The 19752-nt window shown below is 39.7% G+C and overlaps 1 protein-coding gene across 1 annotated transcript in view; it reads left to right on the top strand.

The window, feature by feature from the left end:
- Window positions 1–19752, top strand: part of LOC126195301 (inactive dipeptidyl peptidase 10-like) — a 358542-nt gene that overhangs the window by 263340 nt on the left and 75450 nt on the right. The window contains exon 11 of the mRNA XM_049933856.1: window positions 9972–10106. Coding sequence (XP_049789813.1) covers window positions 9972–10106 — 135 coding nt within the window. The remainder of the gene's footprint in view (window positions 1–9971; window positions 10107–19752) is intronic.

Here is a 19752-nt window from a genome sequence, read left to right as displayed (position 1 = left end):
GGTGGGGACTTCAACCTTCCCTCGATATGTTGGCAAAAATACTTGTTCAAAACCGGTGGTAGGCAGAAAACATCTTCCGAGATTGTCCTAAATGCTTTCTCCGAAAAATTTTTCGAGCAGTTAGTCCACGAACCCACACGAATTGTAAATGGTTGCTAAAATACACTTGACCTCTTAGCCACAAACAATCCAGAGCTAATACAGAGCATCATGACTGATACAGGGATTAGTGATCACAAGGTCGTTGTAGCTAGGCTCAATACCGTTTCTTCCAAATTCACCAGAAACAAACGCAAAATAATTTTATTTAAAAAAGCGGATAAAGTGTCACTAGAAGCTTTCCTAAGAGACAATCTCCATTCCTTCTGAACTGACTATGCAAATGTAGACGAGATGTGGCTCAAATTCAAGGAATATGGTAGCAACAGCAGTTGAGAGATTCATACCTCATAAATTGGTAAGAGATGGAACTGATCCCCCATGGTACACAAAACAGGTCTGAACGCTGTTGCAGAGGCAACGGAAAAAGCATGCGAAGTTCAGAAGAACGCGAAATCCCGAAGATTGGCTAAATTTACAGACGCGCGAAATTTGGCACGGACTTCAATGCGAGATGCCTTTAATAGGTTCCACAACGAAACATTGTCTCGAAATTTAGTAGAAAATCCGAAGAAATTTTGGTCGTATGTAAAGTACACAAGCGGCAAGACGCAAGCAATACCTTCGCCGCGCAATGCCGATGGTACTGTTACCGACGACTGTGCCGCAAAAGTGGAGTTATTGAACGCAATTTTCCGAAATTCCTTCACCAGGGAAGACGAATGGAATATTCCAGAATTTGAAACACGAACAGCTGCTAGCATGAATTTCTTGGAAGTAGATACCTTAGGGGTTGCGAAGCAACTCAAATCGCTTGATACGGGCAAGTCTTCAGGTCCAGATTGTATACCGATTAGGTTCCTTTCAGATTACGCTGATACAATAGCTCCCTACTTAGCTATCATATACAACCGCTCGCTCACCGATAGATCTGTACCTACAGATTGGAAAATTGCACAGGTCGCACCAGTGTTTAAGAAGGGTAGTAGGAGTAATCCATCGATCTACAGACCTATATCATTGACGTCGGTTTGCAGTAGGGTTTTGGAGCATATACTGTATTCAAACAATATGAATCACCTCGAAGGGAACAATCTATTGATACGTAATCAGCATGTTTTCAGAAAACATCGTTCTTGTGCAACGCAACTAGCTCTTTATTTGCACGAAGTAATGGCCGCTATCGACAGGGGATCTCAAGTTGATTCCGTATTTCTAGATTTCCGGAAAGCTTTTGACACCGTTCCTCACAAGCGACTTCTAATCAAGCTGCGGGCCTATGGAGTATCATCTCAGTTGTGCGACTGGATTCGTGATTTCCTGTCAGGAAGGTCGCAGTTCGTAGTAATAGACGGCAAATCATTGAGTAAAACTGAAGTGATATCAGGTTTCCCCAGAGAAGCGTCCTCTGCTGTTCCTGATCTATATAAATGACCTGGGTGACAATCTGAGCAGTTCTCTTACGTTGTTCGCAGATGATGCTGTAATTTACAGTCTAGTAAGGTCATCCGAAGACCAGTATCAGTTGCAAAGCGATTTAGAAAAGATTGCTGTATGGTGTGGCAGGTGGCAGTTGACGCTAAATAACGGAAAGTGTGAGGTGATCCACATGAGTTCCAATAGAAATCTGTTGGAATTCGATCACTCGATAAATAGTACAATTCTCAAGGCTGTCAATTCAACTAAGTACCTGGGTGTTAAAATTACGAACAACTTCAGTTGGAAAGACCACGTAGATAATATTGGGGGAAGGCGAGCCAAAGGTTGCGTTTCATTGGCAGGACACTTAGAAGATGTAACAAGTCCACTAAAGAGACAGCTTACACTACACTCGTTCGTCCTCTGTTAGCATATTGCTGCGCGGTGTGGTATCCTTACCAGGTGGGATTGACGGACGACATCGATAGGGTGCAAAAAAGGGCAGCTCGTTTTGTATTATCACGTAATAGGGGAGAGAGTGTGGCAGATATGATACGCGATTTGGGATGGAAGTCATTAAAGCAAAGACTTTTTCGTCGCAGCGAGGTCTATTTACAAAATTTCAGTCACCAACTTTCTCTTCCGAATGCGAAAATATTTTGTTGAGCCCAATCTACATAGGTAGGAATGATCATCAAAATAAAACAAGAGAAATCAGAGCTCGGACAGAAAGGTTTAGGTGTTCGTTTTTCCTGCGTGCTGTTCAGGAGTGGAATGGTAGAGAGATAGTATGATTGTGGTTCAATGAACCCTCTGCCAAGCACTTAAATGTGAATTGCAGAGTAATCATGTAGATGTAGATGCCTGCTGTACTTATTTGCTTCTTCTGTCTCCAGTTTTTGTCTCTTCTATCGTTCTGTTCTATTTTTCCTTTTTATCAGTACAGACAGTTTCAGGATATTCTGGACAATGGGAAAAAGGGAAGTAAGAAAGGAGATAAAATAAGCCATACACAGAGAACCACATATATCATCCACCTATATGACAACTGGTTCACTTGCTGCATAATGGCCCCTACTCTACAACACAGGACTGAAATGAAAAAAAATATTCTCAAGATTTGAGTGTAAGAGGAAAAAAGTATCACACACTATCAATAAATCACCTAACTGTGAATCTGTTATGTCAGCTTATCCTGACAAGGGACCGCATATTTACGCAATTATAATCATTTCAATATGTGCCTCTTCAATGCGCATTTTTTGCTACTGCTATCTTCAATCTCAACAACAGCTTCAAGTAGATCACAACATGATTGTACTTATGCACCAGAAAACTTCAAGATATCCATATGAAATATTCATGTCAGGTATTATGGGGACCTTCAGTTTGACATGGAATCTGAATTATGATGCTATCAGCATTTTTCACATACCCACAGCATTGTCAGATTTGAAAGTGATGGAAAGTGTCATAAAAACTGTAGAATCCTCAAGGAATTGATCCATAATCTTTAGAATTATTGTCTGACATATGTTCACTGGGCTTATGGTGCACACAGCATGCTTTCCACTCATATCCACTATAAAATCATATTTAAAATTTGAGAAAAGAAGTGAGTTACTCACCTGCAAACACTGCTCAAAAATTCACAGCCTTCAAAAAGGGCAAGCACTGGCTCCTTCCTAGTATCTGCATCACAGATTCCTTATTCATTATGGAATTCTCACTCTTTTGTAGAAATGATCATGATGCTACTAAACTTGAGGTTTAGCAATGCCGAAAGCAATGAAAAACACTGCAGCTTTAGCAGATACTATATATTTTGCATTTGTTCTGTTATCATGATTTTCACAGTAAATTATAGCATTTCTAAGGCATGAAAGTGGACCTTAAAGCAGCGTAGCTAAAATATAGTCCTTGATCTTTTCAGTGCAGTGCAATGTACAGGCATCATTTTACCAGTTGTGCAGTCCATTTGACATGACTGCACAACATTGCATCAAACTGAGGAGGCTAGGCCTACATTCATTGAGTCACAAGTTGAAGCTGGTTCTGTTAGTCAATTGAAGGGTTGTTTTGGAAGATTTCTCACATTCACTTCATGGAATGCTAGTCCTAGGTTACAGTTTACCCAAACAACTTAAAAAATGTTGCTTTCAGGATACATTTTGTTAAACTTTTATTATGTCAGTCGTTGTTGTTGTTGTGGTCTTCAGTCCTGAGACTGGTTTGATGCAGCTCTTCATGCTACTCTACCTGTGCAAGCTTCATCTCCCAGTACCTACCGCAACCTACATCCTTCTGAATCTGCTTAGTGTATTGATCTCTTGGTCTCCCTCTACGATTTTTACCCTCCACGCTGCCCTCCAATGGTAAATTTGTGATCCCTTGATGCCTCAAAACATGTCCTACCAACCGAACCCTTCTTCTAGTCAAGTTGTGCCACAAACGTCTCTTCTCCCCAATCCTATTCAATATCTCCTAATTAGTTACATGATCTACCCACCTTATCTTCAGCATTCTTCTGTAGCACCACATTTCAAAAGCTTCTATTCTCTTCTTGTCCAAACTGGTTATCGTCCATGTTTCACTTCCATACATGGCTACACTCCATACAAATACTTTCAGAAACGACTTCCTGATACTTAAATCTATACTCGATGTTAACAAATTTCTCTTCTTCAGAAATGATTTCCTTGCCATTGCCAGTCTACATTTTATATCCTCTCTACTTCGACCATCATCAGTTATTTTACTCCCTAAATAGCAAAACTCCTTTACTACTTTAAGTGTCTCATTTCCTAATCTAATCCCCTCAGCATCACCCAATTTAATTTGACTACATTCCATTATCCTCATTTTGCTTTTGTTGATGTTCATCTTATATCCTCCTTTCAAGACACTGTCCATTCTGTTCAACTGCTCTTCCAAGTCCTTTGCTGTCTCTGACAGAATTACAATGTCATCGGCGAACCTCAAAGTTTTTACTTCTTCTCCATGAATTTTAATACCTACTCCGAATTTTTCTTTTGTTTCCTTTACTGCTTGCTCAATATACAGATTGAATAACATCGGGGAGAGGCTACAACCCTGTCTCACTCCTTTCCCAACCACTGCTTCCCTTTCATGCCCCTCGACTCTTATAACTGCCATCTGGTTTCTGTACAAATTGTAAATAGCCTTTCGCTCCCTGTATTTTACCCCTGCCATCTTCAGAATTTGGAAGAGAGTATTCCAGTTAACGTTGTCAAAAGCTTTCTCTACGTCTACAAATGCTAGAAACGTAGGTTTGCCTTTTCTTAATCTTTCTTCTAAGATAAGTCGTAAGGTTAGTATTGCCTCACATGTTCCAACATTTCTACGGAATCCAAACTGATCTTCCCCGAGGTCCGCTTCTACCAGTTTTTCCATTCGTCTGTAAAGAATTCGCGTTAGTATTTTGCAGCTGTGACTTATTAAACTGATAGTTCGGTAATTTTCACATCTGTCAACACCTGCTTTCTTTGGGATTGGAATTATTATATTCTTCTTGAAGTCTGAGGGTATTTCGCCTGTCTCATACATCTTGCTCACCAGATGGTAGAGTTTTGTCATGACTGGCTCTCCCAAGGCCATCAGTAGTTCTAATGGAATGTTGTCTACTCCCGGGGCCTTGTTTCGACTCAAGTCTGTCAGTGCTCTGTCAAACTCTTCACGCAGTATCTTATCTCCCATTTCGTCTTCGTCTGCATCCTCTTCCATTTCCATAATATTGTCCTCAAGTACATCGCTCTTGTATAAACCCTCTATATACTCCTTCCACCTTTCTGCCTTCCCTTCTTTGCTTAGAACTGGGTTGCCATCTGAGCTCTTGATATTCATACAAGTGGTTCTCTTCTCTCCAAAGGTCTCTTTAATTTTCCTGTAGGCAGTATCTATCTTACCCCTAGTGAGACAAGACTCTACATCCTTACATTTGTCCTCTAGCCATCCCTGCTTAGCCATTTTGCACTTCCTGTCGATCTCATTTTTGAGACGTTTGTATTCCTTTTTGCCTGCTTCATTTACTGCATTTTTATATTTTCTCCTTTCATCAATTAAATTCAATATTTCTTCTGTTACCCAAGGATTTCTACTAGCCCTCGTCTTTTTACCTACTTGATCCTCTGCTGCCTTCACTACTTCATCCCTCAAAGCTACCCATTCTTCTTCTACTGTATTTCTTTCCCCCATTCCTGTCAATTGTTCCCTTATGCTCTCCCTGAAACTCTCTACAACCTCTGGTTCTTTCAGTTTATCCAGGTCCCATCCCCTTAAATTCCCACCATTTTGCAGTTTCTTCAGTTTCAATCTGCAGTTCATAACCAATAGATTGTGGTCAGAATCTACATCTGCCCCTGGAAATGTCTTACAATTTAAAACCTGGTTCCTAAATCTCTGTCTTACCATTATATAATCTATCTGATACCTTTTAGTATCTCCAGGATTCTTCCAGGTATACAACCTTCTTTTATGATTCTTGAACCAAGTGTTAGCTATGATTAAGTTATGCTCTGTGCAAAATTCTACAAGGTGGCTTCCTCTTTCATTTCTTCCCCCCAATCCATATTCACCTACTATGTTTCCTTCTCTCCCTTTTCCTACTGACGAATTCCAGTCACCCATGACTATTAAATTTTCGTCTCCCTTCACTACCTGAATGATTTCTTTTATCTCATCATACATTTCATCAATTTCTTCATCATCTGCAGAGCTAGTTGGCATATAAACTTGTACTACTGTAGTAGGCATGGGCTTTGTGTCTATCTTGGCCACAATAATGCGTTCACTAAGCTGTTTCTAGTAGCTAACCCGCACTCCTATTTTTTATTCATTATTAAACCTACTCCTGCATTACCCCTATTTGATTTTGTATTTATAACCCTGTATTCACCTGACCAAAAGTCTTGTTCCTCCTGCCACCGAACTTCACTAATTCCCACTATATCTAACTTTAACCTATCCATTTCCCTTTTTAAATTTTCTAACCTACCTGCCCGATTAAGGGATCTGACATTCCACGCTCCGATCCGTAGAATGCCAGTTTTCTTTCTCCTGATAACGACATCCTCTTGAGTAGTCCCCGCCCGGAGATCCGAATGGGGGACTATTTTACCTCCGGAATATTTTACCCAAGAGGACGCCATCATCATTTAATCATACAGTAAAGCTGCATGTCCTCGGGAAAAATTACGGCTGTAGTTTCCCCTTGCTTTCAGCCGTTCGCAGTACCAGCACAGCAAGGCCGTTTTGGTTAATGTTACAAGGCCAGGTCAGTCAATCATCCAGACTGTTGCCCCTGTAACTACTGAAAAGGCTGCTGCCCCTCTTCAGGAACCACATGTTTGTCTGGCCTCTCAACAGATACCCCTCTGTTGTGGTTGCACCTACGGTACGGCCATCTGTATCGCTGAGGCATGCAAGCCTCCCCACCAACGGCAAGGTCCATGGTTCATGGGGGAAGTTATGTAAGTCAACATTGCGAAATATAAGACCTGAAAATAATGAAATAAAACCATGTATGATCAGATGTAAAGTTTTGTAAGCAATAAAGATGGTATCAAAGTTGAATAAGCATTATGTTTATAGGTTTATTTCCTATTCCTCCACTTGGATTACTAAATGAGGTCATTTTTTGTTGTTTTTTTTTAATGTCCAATATGATCTCTTCCAGTTTCAACACATTAGTGACATATGAATAAAAATATATTTTGCAAATATTTTTGAGCCTCATTTCATAACTTTTTGGATAATACTAAAAAAGTCTTCACAGATACTAAAGAAATTTGCTAACCTTTTAGGTTCAAAATTAATCTTACATTACAAATACATACTGAGTGGTACCATACATTTTGTGTACTTCTTGTGAGATAAAGTCCTTAAGACACAACACGTTTCCAAACTGTCTGAATCTATTATATAAAAATGGCAATTTTATAATCTTGCCCCCTCTTGGATAATTTTCTGCAGACACCCATAGCAATGCAAGTGTGCAAATGGGGGGACACTGTTTCTTTTGGTTGTTTCCAACTACGTTGAGGAAAGTAATTTTTAAGGGTATTTCCCTTTCTGTCTTGCCTTCCATCAACATCCTGTGATTTGCTAGTTCTACTTTTGGACTCATAAATCATGTTGGATTTGTCATTGGAAGGCGCTATGATTAGCCCTTGCCAGCACACTTTTACATGGCTGGAGTGATATCTGCAGGCAGCCAGGCTGCAAAACTGCTAATGTAGTCAAGCCCGCAGGCAACAAAATATGCTATGTTAAACATAGCTCATAATTTTCTACAGTACTTGTCATTTTAGTGACTCAAAATTTTCATGCTTTGTTCTGTGAAAACTAGCTGAGAACCTCGGAAACTAAAAAATATAAGAATATAAATGCTTTTGGTAAAATATGGGATGACAGGGAGCATGACCCCCACCCTTTCCCTCTGGATTTGCATCTCATATGATGGCTGCCAGGGCACTTGCCTCTTGCCTTGTGTACTGTTTACATGGGAATAGGTGAAAACAATGAGAAACCACAAAAAAATGGGAATAGGTTGCTTGCAGGATGTGGATGAGGAAAAACAAGAAGAAGGGAAAAGGAGAAGCAAAGAAGACTACAGTCCTATATAAACTAGTTGGCATTTAACAGCTAGCAAGCTGGGCTGCTCCCACCACCAATACACCAATGAGGGCTCAGAATTGTTAGCACTTCTTTTGTGTTGCCACTTTAGCTGTAACATCTTAGTGGACAGCTGCAGTAGAATATTCATGTAATGTTTAGTTTCATGTTGCTTAAAAACTACAATGAAAACAGCCAAAAGAGGGGTATATAGGAAACGCTATAGACATCTGTATCATAAATGAATTTCAGACATGTCTAGATAACCCCCCTTCCTTCCCCCAGCCCCCACCCTCACCTCCACCCCTATCCCCATCCACCAGCCCCTTGGCACATACCCATAGGCCACACCTATCCTACAATCCAAGATTTCTGGGAAGGATCCTGGGAAAATGCAGTGAATCTGTAAAGGAAAACCATAAGACAATAGTACAATCAGTTCAGCAATATTGTTCCATTCTTTGGGGCCCTTATCAAGTAGGTATTAGAACAGATATCAAACACATCCAGACATGTGCTGCTGTGATGTGACAGGTCAGTATAGTCCGTACAAAGGTGTGACAGAAATGCCCAGCAAACTTGAATGGGAATTCCTGTAAGAAAGACAACATAGTTCTCACAAAACCCTGTTATGTACATCTACACAATCTATATTTGAAGATGCCTGTGTGCCTATTCTGCTGTCACTGTAGTATATCTAACATAGGGATCATGAGACTAAGGTACAAGAAATTACAGTACATACAGCAGAATATATGTATTTTTCCCTCACTCAATATGTGAATGGAATGGGACAGAAAATCAATAATATTGGTGTGGAGTACACTCTACCATTCACTGTGGCTTGCAGTGAATATGTGAAGATGTGAATGGCTGGTTACATTGTTCCCAAAGAAAGTTTTCTGTCTTCATGGATTAAAATCTGTCTACAATTTTTCTTTCTACACACAAAAAATTAATCTTTTCTTCAATCACCTTCTTGTAGTTCCTACCTGATTACCACCATTTTCCTTAGTTGTCTCCAGAGATGCTATGCCACTGTTTGCAAAGAGGATGAGAACAAAGATATAGGGGGCAACAGGTGGGTCCCTTTCAGATTGGGGTCTGAGTGACTTGCAAGACTTTTCTAATCTTACCCAGTCCATACCTCTTTCCTGCCTGAGAAAGGAACTAATAGCTGAGCTTTTAAATGTCTCTATCTACCTCACTGTAATGTCACCTTCTGAAAGTAAGTCACACACTCTGTAATTTTTTACTGCAAGTTTAGAATCACAACTAAAAAAGAGGAGGAGGAGATTAGTGTTTAACGCCCCGTTGACAATGAGGTCATTAGAGAGGAGCCCAAGCTCGGATTAGGGAAGGATTGGGAAGGAAATCGGCAGTGCCCTTTGAAAGGAACCATCCCAGCATTTGCCTGAACCAATTTAGGGAAATCATGGAAAATCTAACTCAGGATGGTCGGACGCAGATTTTAACCATCGTCCTACCCAATGCAAGTCCAGTGTGCTAACCAGTGCACCACCTCGCTCAGTTGTCGTAAGTCTCATCAAAATGAGTAATAAGTGATCCTAAGCCATACACATATTGCTAGAGGAATTGTTATTTCTGTTCCCTAACAGTTCATGTGTATGCATTGTAACACACATTGCCATTCAGATATTGGTCCATTCACTTTTTAAGTACACCTTTGAATGTAAAGAAATACTAAATCTGATAATTGTGTCAGGGAAAACCAATCCAATGCTGCCAGTCTTATATCTGTCTCTTTTTATATTATCTTGTGGTAAATGTACAAATACAAATGTTAAATTTATTTTCAGGTACTTCGTAGCAACAGAAGATGACTCACCAGGTGTACGCCACATATATCGTGTTGGATCGACTGGTAATGAGCTCGCAGCAATGTGGGAATGTCTCAGCTGTGTCTCAAGGGATATGGACAGCTTTGCCTCTGGGTAATTTAGAATGTTTATGCAAGAATTATTGTCATTTGTCAGATAAAATGTAAATAACAACAACAAGAACGGGTTTTGTAATATGGTAGTTTATTTATCTTTTGTTATGAAAACACTAAGTATAAAATATGAGAAATAACAACATACACTGAGGAAATCTGCTTGTTATCAGCCGAGTAAAAGAATCATCTTGAAAATGCACTTCTAGAACTTACCTGGCTGATAAAACAAGAAGATTTCAACAGTAAAATTCACTGAGGAAGCCTGCATTCTTATATAGTGCACTTCTACAGGGTGGAGGACCTACATAGCTTACATATGTGACAAAGCTGTTACTCAAGCTCATGAGACTGCTTATCAGACTGGCCTTCTCATAATGGAGCTGGAATAAAGACATATTGTGGCATTTGTCGAAATTGTGGTATTCTATCAACACAATGAGGAAAAATTAGGTTCTCTAGCACATATGTTTGGTTTTCATAAAGGGTCATACCAGGGTCAATGCCTTAAATTTGTTCACCTGTTGCTTGACCTTGCTGCTTCCAGTCTGATGGCCTGCACATTTATGGGGGTAGGCAGAAACTGTTATACAACCAGCAATATCTGTAAGTGAAAAGTTACTGTAACATAATGAAGCAAGTTCTATCCGCCTGAGACTTGTTTGTGCCAGCTTGAGGAATGTAATCAGCTGGCTGGAGAAGAACTTCATGAGTTGAGCTCTGTGCTACCAAAGGCATCATCTTAGATCAAGAGGAAAGAACATCACCTACAGGTGATACACCAAGTCATTTTTTGGCTCCCCTCAGAAAAAACAGCCATCCAAAGCCCTTAAACAAGCCAAATACTAACATCTTTGCTGTGGAATAGAGGGTAATGCAGACCCTTCATGAGGAAAAAAGATATAGGTGTCCTAACAGCACATAAGGGTATTGCAACTGTATTATTGCAATCAGATAGCTACTGGCAGGAAACTGAGTCATCGCCGGAAAGTCCGAGACACAAAATAATAAGGACTAATTTTATAGTAGCTGTGATTCAGAAAACTATCTAACTCCTTAATAACCCAAGATTAGACAGGAATCTGTCAGATGGCTATAATCTTTCTTCATATGGGTTCTCCTAAAAATCTACTTGTTAATGGATAAGGGCCGCTTGAACAAGCCTACAGTCAAAGTGTTTGAATGCACACTAACCACCATTAATGCCCTATGTTATGGTAAACTCAAATAATAGTTTTATAGAGTAGCTCTGTGAACTCAAGTTCCAGGAATTGCAAACTCACATATAGTTCTTCAAGAAAAGAACTCTGGAAACCAGGCAGTTGAAATCAAAATTGTGCTACAGCTTTGTGGATAATACATTTATGTGAACTCTCAGGTTTTCTCAGCATTAGTGATTCGTAGTATGCTTTGATGGTTCAACAGGTGTATTGCTTCCATTTTATGTACAATATTTCAATGAAGAACCAGTCAGAAATAAGGCAGTGAGTACACATAACAAATTGCAGCATGTGAAGAAGATGACTAGTTTGGACACTGAAATATTGTGCTGAACACCAAGGAGCACATCATTAATTTAGCCATTATGGTGAAGACAGCCTTGGAATTCCTGAGACACCTGAAAAACCTACATGACAACATGAAGTTTGCTATGGATATAGAAGAAAATGGATACATACAGTTCCTGGACATTTTGATGAAGAAGAAACAACATGGTACATTTGTGCTCTTCATCTACAGGTTAACCTTCCTCAAGAATGGCTACTCAGAGATACAAGTAAATCATTCTCTCCAGATGAATGTCATGTAGTAGATGATTAATGTGGACAGCAGAATTTCAGAGCTGACCACTGCCAAGATTGCCAGGATCCTGGAAAAGTACCACATAAATACCATACTGTACTCAATGCACAAAAGGACATAGTGATCTTTGTCAAAGATCAACTAGGGCTATGGATGCCTGGCATTCACAGTATTTGATGTGATTCTGGATGACAGATAGACTGGACAGACTACATGCTGTATCTTACAGCACTCTATGGAGCACCTAATAAGTGTTTTCTTTGGCCAGTCTGAAAACGCAGAGCAGAGCATTAAGGAATGACACATGTTTGACTTCAAACAGATGAAGTTGCATTGTGATGCCACTGGATTCATGATCAAAGAGGCAGAGAAATAAGACTTTCATTGATACCTGGAAACTGTGACATGAAGGTGTTGGTTAAATCTGCTAGCTGTCCAGCCACTCTTAAGAGACAAGCCATTAAGTGTTACAAATCCTTTAAGCTTGCTATAGATAGTCAGTAGGGTTGGGCAGATTTCCCACAGTATAAGTGGCTTTTCATGTCATCTGACTGTCAAGTTCATCATATAGTTAATTAGTTAGCCTGTTACTCCAGTAGTCATATGAAGTTGTGAGAGTGATCAGCCAGATATGGACAAGGTCAATAGAAAGTTCACACATTAAGTTAAACTTCAAGTTTATGAATGACATCCCAGTAAGTAAAATTATAATACTGACCATACTCCAAAAGTGGTCTTAATATTTTAGAGCTTCAGAATCTTTGGGACTACTTTTGGCTGGTTTAACAGCAGTCTAATAATCTGCATGCAAGATGTTCTATCCAAATGGAACTTTATGCCTCTGATCTGCTCCACTGCTCCACCAATGTAAGGTGATGACTGGACTCAAACTGCCTCACCCGTATTTCTTTCTTACTTTCTTTCATGCATCCATCCAACTGCCATCATGAAAATAATCAAAACATTTCTTGCTTTCCTTGGTAGACTACAGATGCTCATTGTTTCTCAATAGGCTGAGTAAATGGTGCTGTCCTTGTGCTGCTTTCTGGGCAAAATGCCTATTTTTCATTGACAAAGAGGCCATCAACTGATTCCTCTTGTAGTTACAATAGTGCACCAAGATTTTTCTTGATTACTGCTTGACCAAATTCATAGTTTTAAGAGGTGGTCCTAATTCATTGAGAACTCAGTGTCTGAACATACTTCATAACAATCAAGGAAAGGACTGACATTGCACCTTTTTATAGATCTACTACAGGAAAAGAAAAGTATTACAATGCAAATTTAAAACAAAGTTTCAGAACTGTGCAGGAGTATGTACCAAATGGTACAAGGTTAAATGATGAAAAATGCAAATTCCACAAAAATAAATGAATTGCGCTGCTAAGGCCGTGATGAAAAAAGAAAAATGACAAAAAGCTTTTGTGGATATGTACTATGTTAGTAATATAAGAGTAAATCAAAGTGAAATAGTTGCAATAAATTGGCCCCATATATATTGCATATTATCTCCTAGAATAATAATATTCCTTGGATTATGAGAGCTATCTAGTGCTACATATCTGTATTTGTGCTTGTACATTAAGGACCATTTTAATCCATGGAGTGGAGATGGGATGGAGATGAGATACAGGAAAACGTTTTTAGATAAAAGCTGTACGTGGCAAAGAGGGTCACACACTGCTACTAATGGCTATGACCTTGAATGTAATTTACAAGGGGATTTGTAAGCTACAGTGATTTTTTTTAAAATGGTAACCCCAATATTTGTGTCAAGATTTGAAAAGAGTGGCAAATTTTATGGATAAAATTATACGTTATTTAAGGTCATGGCTAGTTCAGTGAAGGACAAATAAGCAAATATTTTTTTAGTTCTGTTGTTGTGGTCTTCAGTCCTGAGACTGGTTTGATGCAGCTCTCCATGCTACCCTATCCTGTGCAAGCTTCTTCATCACCCAGTACTTACTGCAACCCACATCCTTCCGAATCTGCTTAGTATATTCATCTCATGGTCTCCCTCTACGATTTTTACCCTCCACGCTGCCCTCCAATGCTAAATTTGTGATCCCTTGATGCCTCAGAACATGTCCTACTAACCGGTCCCTTCTTTTTGTCACGTTGTGCCACATACTCCTCTTCTCCCCAATTCTATTCAATACTTCATCATTAGTTATGTGATCTACCAATCTAATCTTCAGCATTCTTCTGTAGCACCACATTTCAAAAGCTTCTATTCTCTTCTTGTCCAAACAATTTATCGTCCATGTTTCACTTCCATACATGGCTACACTCCATACAAATACTTTCAGAAACGACTTCCTGACACTTAAATCTATACTCGATGTTAACAAATTTCTCTTCTTCAGAAATGCATTCCTTGCCATTGCCAGTCTACATTTGATATCTTCTCTACTTCGACCATCATCAGTTATTTTGCTCCCCAAATAGCAAAACTCCTTTACTACTTTAAGTGTCTCATTTCCTAATTTAATTCCCTCAGCATCACCTGACTTAATTCGATTACATTCCATTATCCTCGTTTTGCTTTTGTTGATGTTCATCTTATACCCTCCTTTCAAGACACTGTCTATTCTGTTCAATTGCTCTTCCAAGTCCTTTGCTGTATCTGACAGAATTACAATGTCATTGACAAACCTCAAAGTTTTTATTTCTTTTCCATGGATTTTAATTCCTACTTCGAACTTTTCTTTTGTTTCCTTTATTGCTTGCTCAATATACAGATTGAATAACATCGGGGATAGGCTACAACCCTGTCTCACTCCCTTCCCAACCACTGCTTCCCTTTCATACCCCTCGACTCTTATAACTGCCATCTGCTTCCTGTACAAATTGTAAATAGCCTTTCGCTCCCTGTATTTTACCCCTGCCATCTTCAGAATGTGAAAGAGAGTATTCCAATCAACATTGTTAAAAGCTTTCTCTAAGTCTACAAATGCTAGAAACGTAGGTTTGCCTTTCCTTAATCTATCTTCTAAGATAAGTCGTAGGGTCAGTATTGCCTCACGTGTTCCAACATTTCTGTGGAATCCAAACTGATCTTCCCTGAGATCAGCTTCTATCAGTTTTTCCATTTGTCTGTAAAGAATTCGGGTTAGTGTTTTGCAGCTGTGACTTATTAAACTGATAGTTCGGTAACTTTCACATCTGTCAACACTTGCTTTCTTTGGAATTCGAATTATTATATTCTTCTTGAAGTCTGAGGGTATTTCGCCTATCTTATACATCTTGCTCACCAGATGGTAGAGTTTTGTCAGGACTGGCTCTCCCAAGGCTGTCAGTAGTTCTAATGGAATGTGGTCTACTCCGGGGGCCTTATTTCGACTCAGGTCTTTCAGTGCTCTGTCAGACTCTTCACGCAGTATCATATCTCCCATTTCATCTTCATCTACATCCTCTTCCATTTCCATAATATTGTCCTCAAGTACATCGCCCTTGTATAGACCCTCTATATACTCCTTCCACCTTTCTGCTTTCCCTTCTTTGCTTAGAACTGGGTTTCCATCAAAGCTCTTGATATTCGTGCAAGTGGTTCTCCTTTCTCCAAAGGTCTCTTTAATTTTCCTACATGCAGTATCTATCTTACCCCTAGTGAGATAAGCCTCTACATCCTTACATTTGTCCTCTAGCCATCCCTGCTTAGCCATTTTGCACTTCCTGTCGATCTCATTTTTGAGACGTTTGTATTACTTTTTGCCTGCTTCATTTACTGCATATTTATATTTTCTCCTTTCATCAATTAAATTCAGTATTTCTTCTGTCACCGAAGGATTTCTACTAGCCCTCGTCTTTTTACCTACTTGATCCACTGCTGCCTTCACTATTTCATCCCTCAAAGTTACCCATTCTTCTTCTACTGTATTTCTTTCCCCCATTCCTGTCAGTTGTTCCCTTATGCTCTCTCTGAAACTCTCTACAACCTCTGGTTCTTACGTTTTATCCAGGTCCCATCTCCTTAAATTCCCACCTTTTTGCAGTTTCTTCAGTTTTAATCTATCCTCAGCATCACCCGACTTAATTCAACCACATTCCATTATCCTCGTTTTGCTTTTGTTGATGTTCATCTTATATCCTCCTTTCAAGACATTGTCCTTTCCGTTCAACTGCTCTTCCAAGTCCTTTGCTGTGTCTGATAGAATTACAATGTCATCGGCGAACCTCAAAGTATTTATTTCTTCTCCATGGATTTTAATAGCTACTCCGAGTTTGTCTTTTGTTTCCTTTACTGCTTGCTCAATATACAGATTGAATAACATTGGGGACAGGCTACAACCTTGTCTCACTCCCTTCCCAACCACTGCCTCCCTTTCATGCCCCTCGACTCTTATAACTGCCATCTGGTTTTTGTACAAACTGTAAATAGCCTTTCGCTCCCTGTATTTTACCCCTGCCACCTTTAGAATAGTTCTAGTAGGGATTAATTTAGAATAGAGGAGGGATACAGCAAAATGCAATGTTAGGTACAAACTGGAATGGGCATCCTGAGGAATGAGAGGCAAGAAGACTCATTCAGCAACTTGTAAATCAATTATCTGTATTTTATTTATGTTTGTTCTGTCTTGCAAATGCCACAATAACATTTATACAATGTGGTGTATTTATTTTTGCCAATAAATACGTTAAGTAAAACTTAACAGTTAAATCTCTGTTTTCTCTTTCCGAAGTAAAAAAAAAAAAGGGAGGGAGTTCCATGAAACAAAACTCAACCTTCAAATGACCTTCAATAGTTACCTTTAAAATCATGGTTATTCATAACGATATGTGACCTTTTATGCCCCTTCCAGTCTGCATCTAACATTGTATTTAGCTGTATCCATCCTCTATTCTGAGTTAATTCCTACCAGAACTAAAAACATATTTCCTTATTTGACCTTGATTGAACCTTGCCATGACTTTTAATAACGTATCATTTTATATATAAATGTTGTCACTCTTTTCCAATCTTAAATCAAATATTAGGGTTCCCATTTTAAAAAATCACCTTAACTTCCATATAACCTTGAAAATTGCTTTCAAGGTCATGGACATTAGTAGCAATGTGTGACTATCTTTACCACCTACAACTTTAATCTAAAACATTTTGTTGTGCCACATCTCCATCCTGATTTATTCTCCATTATTGATTAAAATGGTCCACTCTGTATATAATCCTACATCTACATCTACACAGATACTCTGTAAGCCACCGTATGGTAAGTGGCAGAGGATACCCATTACTACTAGTAGTGTTTTCCTTTCTCGTTTCACTTGCAAAGAGAGTGAGGGAAAAATGACTACCTATTTGCTTCCATATGAGCCCTAATTTCCCATATCTTATCTTTGTGGTCCTTCCGTTCAATGTATGATAGCGGCAGTACTATCATTCAACAGTCAGCTCCATGAGTGTTCCTCAAAAATAATGGTGCCTTCCCTCCAGGCATTCACTTTTGAGTACCGAAAGCATCTGCATATCACTTACGTGTTGTGTCAACCTACCAGTAACAAATCTAGCAGTTTGCCCTGAATTGCTTTAATGTACTACTTCAATCTGACCTGGTATGGATCCCCGACACTGGAGCAGTATTCAAGAAAGGGTTGCACCAGCATCCTATATGTGATCTTCTTTACAGATGAACCATACTTTCCTAAAATTCTCCCAATAGAACAAAGCTGACCATTTGGCTTCCCTAGCACAGTTCTCACATGCTTGTTCCATTTCGTATCACTTTGCAACTTTATGTCCAGATATTTAAACAATGTGACACTGACAAGCAGTATACTACTAATGTTGTATCTGAACATTACAGATTTGTTTTTCCTACTCATAAACATTAAATTACATTTTCCCATATCTAGGGTGAGCTGCCTTTCATCATATCAGCTAGAAATTTTGTCTAAATCATCTTGTATCTTCCTTCAGTCATCAGCTTTGACATCTTACCATACACCGCAGCTTCATAAGCAAACAACCACAGATTGCAGCCCATCCCGTCTGCCAAGTCATTTATGTATATATAGAATAACAGCAGTCCTCTCACACTTCTCTGAGGCACTTCTGATGATACTCTTGTCTCTGTAGAACACTAGCTTTTGAGGATGACATACTGGTTTTTATTACTTAAGGAGTCTTCGAACCAGTCGCATATCTGTGAACTTATTCCATATGCTCATACCTTCATTAACAGCCTGCAATGGGGCACCATGTCAAATGCTTCCCAGAAATCTAGAAATACGGAATTTGCTTTGCTCTTCATCCATTGTTCACAGTATATCATGTGAGAAAATGGCAAGCTGAGTTTCACAAGAGCAGTGCTTTCTAAAACCATGCTGATTCATGGACATAGGCTTCTCAGTCTCAAGAAGATTTATTACATCTGAAATGAGAATATGTTCAAGGATTCTGGAGCAAACTGAAGTTAGGGGTATCTGTCTGTAATTTTGTGGGTCCGTTCTTTTACCTTTCTTATGTACAGTAGTCACCTGCACTTTTTTCCAGTCACTTGGGACTTTGTGGTAGGTGAGAGATTCACAATAAATGCAAACTAGTTAAGGTGCCAATGATATAGAGTACTCTCTGTAAAACTGAATGTGGACTCCATCCGGACCTGGTGACTTATTTGCTTTCAAATCTTTCAGCTGTTTCTGTTCACCAGGGATGCTTATTACACTACTGGCCATTAAAATTGCTACACCAAAAAGAAATGCAGAAGATAAACGGGTATTCATTGGACAAATATATTATACTAGAACTGACATGTGATTACATTTTCACGCAATTTGGGTGCATAGATCCTGAAAAATCAGTACCTAGAACAACCACATCTGGCCATAATAACAGCCTTGATATGCCTGGGCTTTGAGTCAAACAGAGCTTGGATGGTGTGTACAGGTACAGCTGCCCATGCAGCTTCAACACAATACCACAGTTCATCAAGAGTAGTGACTGGCGTATTGTGACGAGCCAGTTGCTCGGCCACCATTGACCAGACGTTTTCAATTGGTGAGAGATCTGGAGAATGTGCTGGCCAAGGCAGCAGTCAAACATTTTCTGTATCCAGAAAGGCCCGTACAGGACCTGCAACATGCGGTCATGCATTATCCTACTGAAATGTAGGGTTTCGTAGGGATCGAATGAAGGGTAGAGCCATGGGTCGTAACACATCTGAAATGTAATGTCCACTGTTCAAAGTGCCGTCAATGCGAACAAGAGGTGACCGAGACGTGTAACCAATGGCACCCCATACCATCACGCTGGGTGATACGCCAGTATGGCGATGATGAATACACACTTCCAATGTGCGTTCGCCACGATGTCGCCAAACACGGATGCGACCATCATGTTGCTGTAAACAGAACCTGGATTCATCTGAAAAATTGGTGTTTTGCCATTCATGCACCCAGGTTTGTCATTGAGTACACCATCACAGGCACACCTGTCTTCAATGCAGCATCAAGGGTAACCGCAGCCATGGTCTCCGAGCTGACAGTCCATGCTGCTGCAAATGTCGTCGAACTGTTTGTGCAGATGGTTGTTGCCTTGCAAACATACCCATCTGTTGACTCAGGGATTGAGACGTGGCTGCACAATCTGTTACAGCCATGCGGATAAAATGCCTGTCAACTCAACTGCTAGTGATACAAGGCCATTGGGATCCAGCACAGTGTTCTGTATTACCCTCCTGAACCCACCAATTCCATATTCTGCTAACAGTCATTGAATCTCAACCAACGCGAGCAGCAATGTCGCGATACGATAAACCACAATCATGATAGGCTACAAGCCAACCTTTATCAAAGATGGAAACGTGATGGTACGCATTTCTCCTCCTTACACGAGGCATCACAAC

This window comes from Schistocerca nitens, chromosome 7 (genome assembly GCF_023898315.1).
Source record: "Schistocerca nitens isolate TAMUIC-IGC-003100 chromosome 7, iqSchNite1.1, whole genome shotgun sequence".
In the NCBI taxonomy this organism is placed as follows: domain Eukaryota; kingdom Metazoa; phylum Arthropoda; class Insecta; order Orthoptera; family Acrididae; genus Schistocerca; species Schistocerca nitens.
Note: the sequence above shows the minus strand (reverse complement) of the source record. Positions and strands in the feature narration are given on the sequence as shown.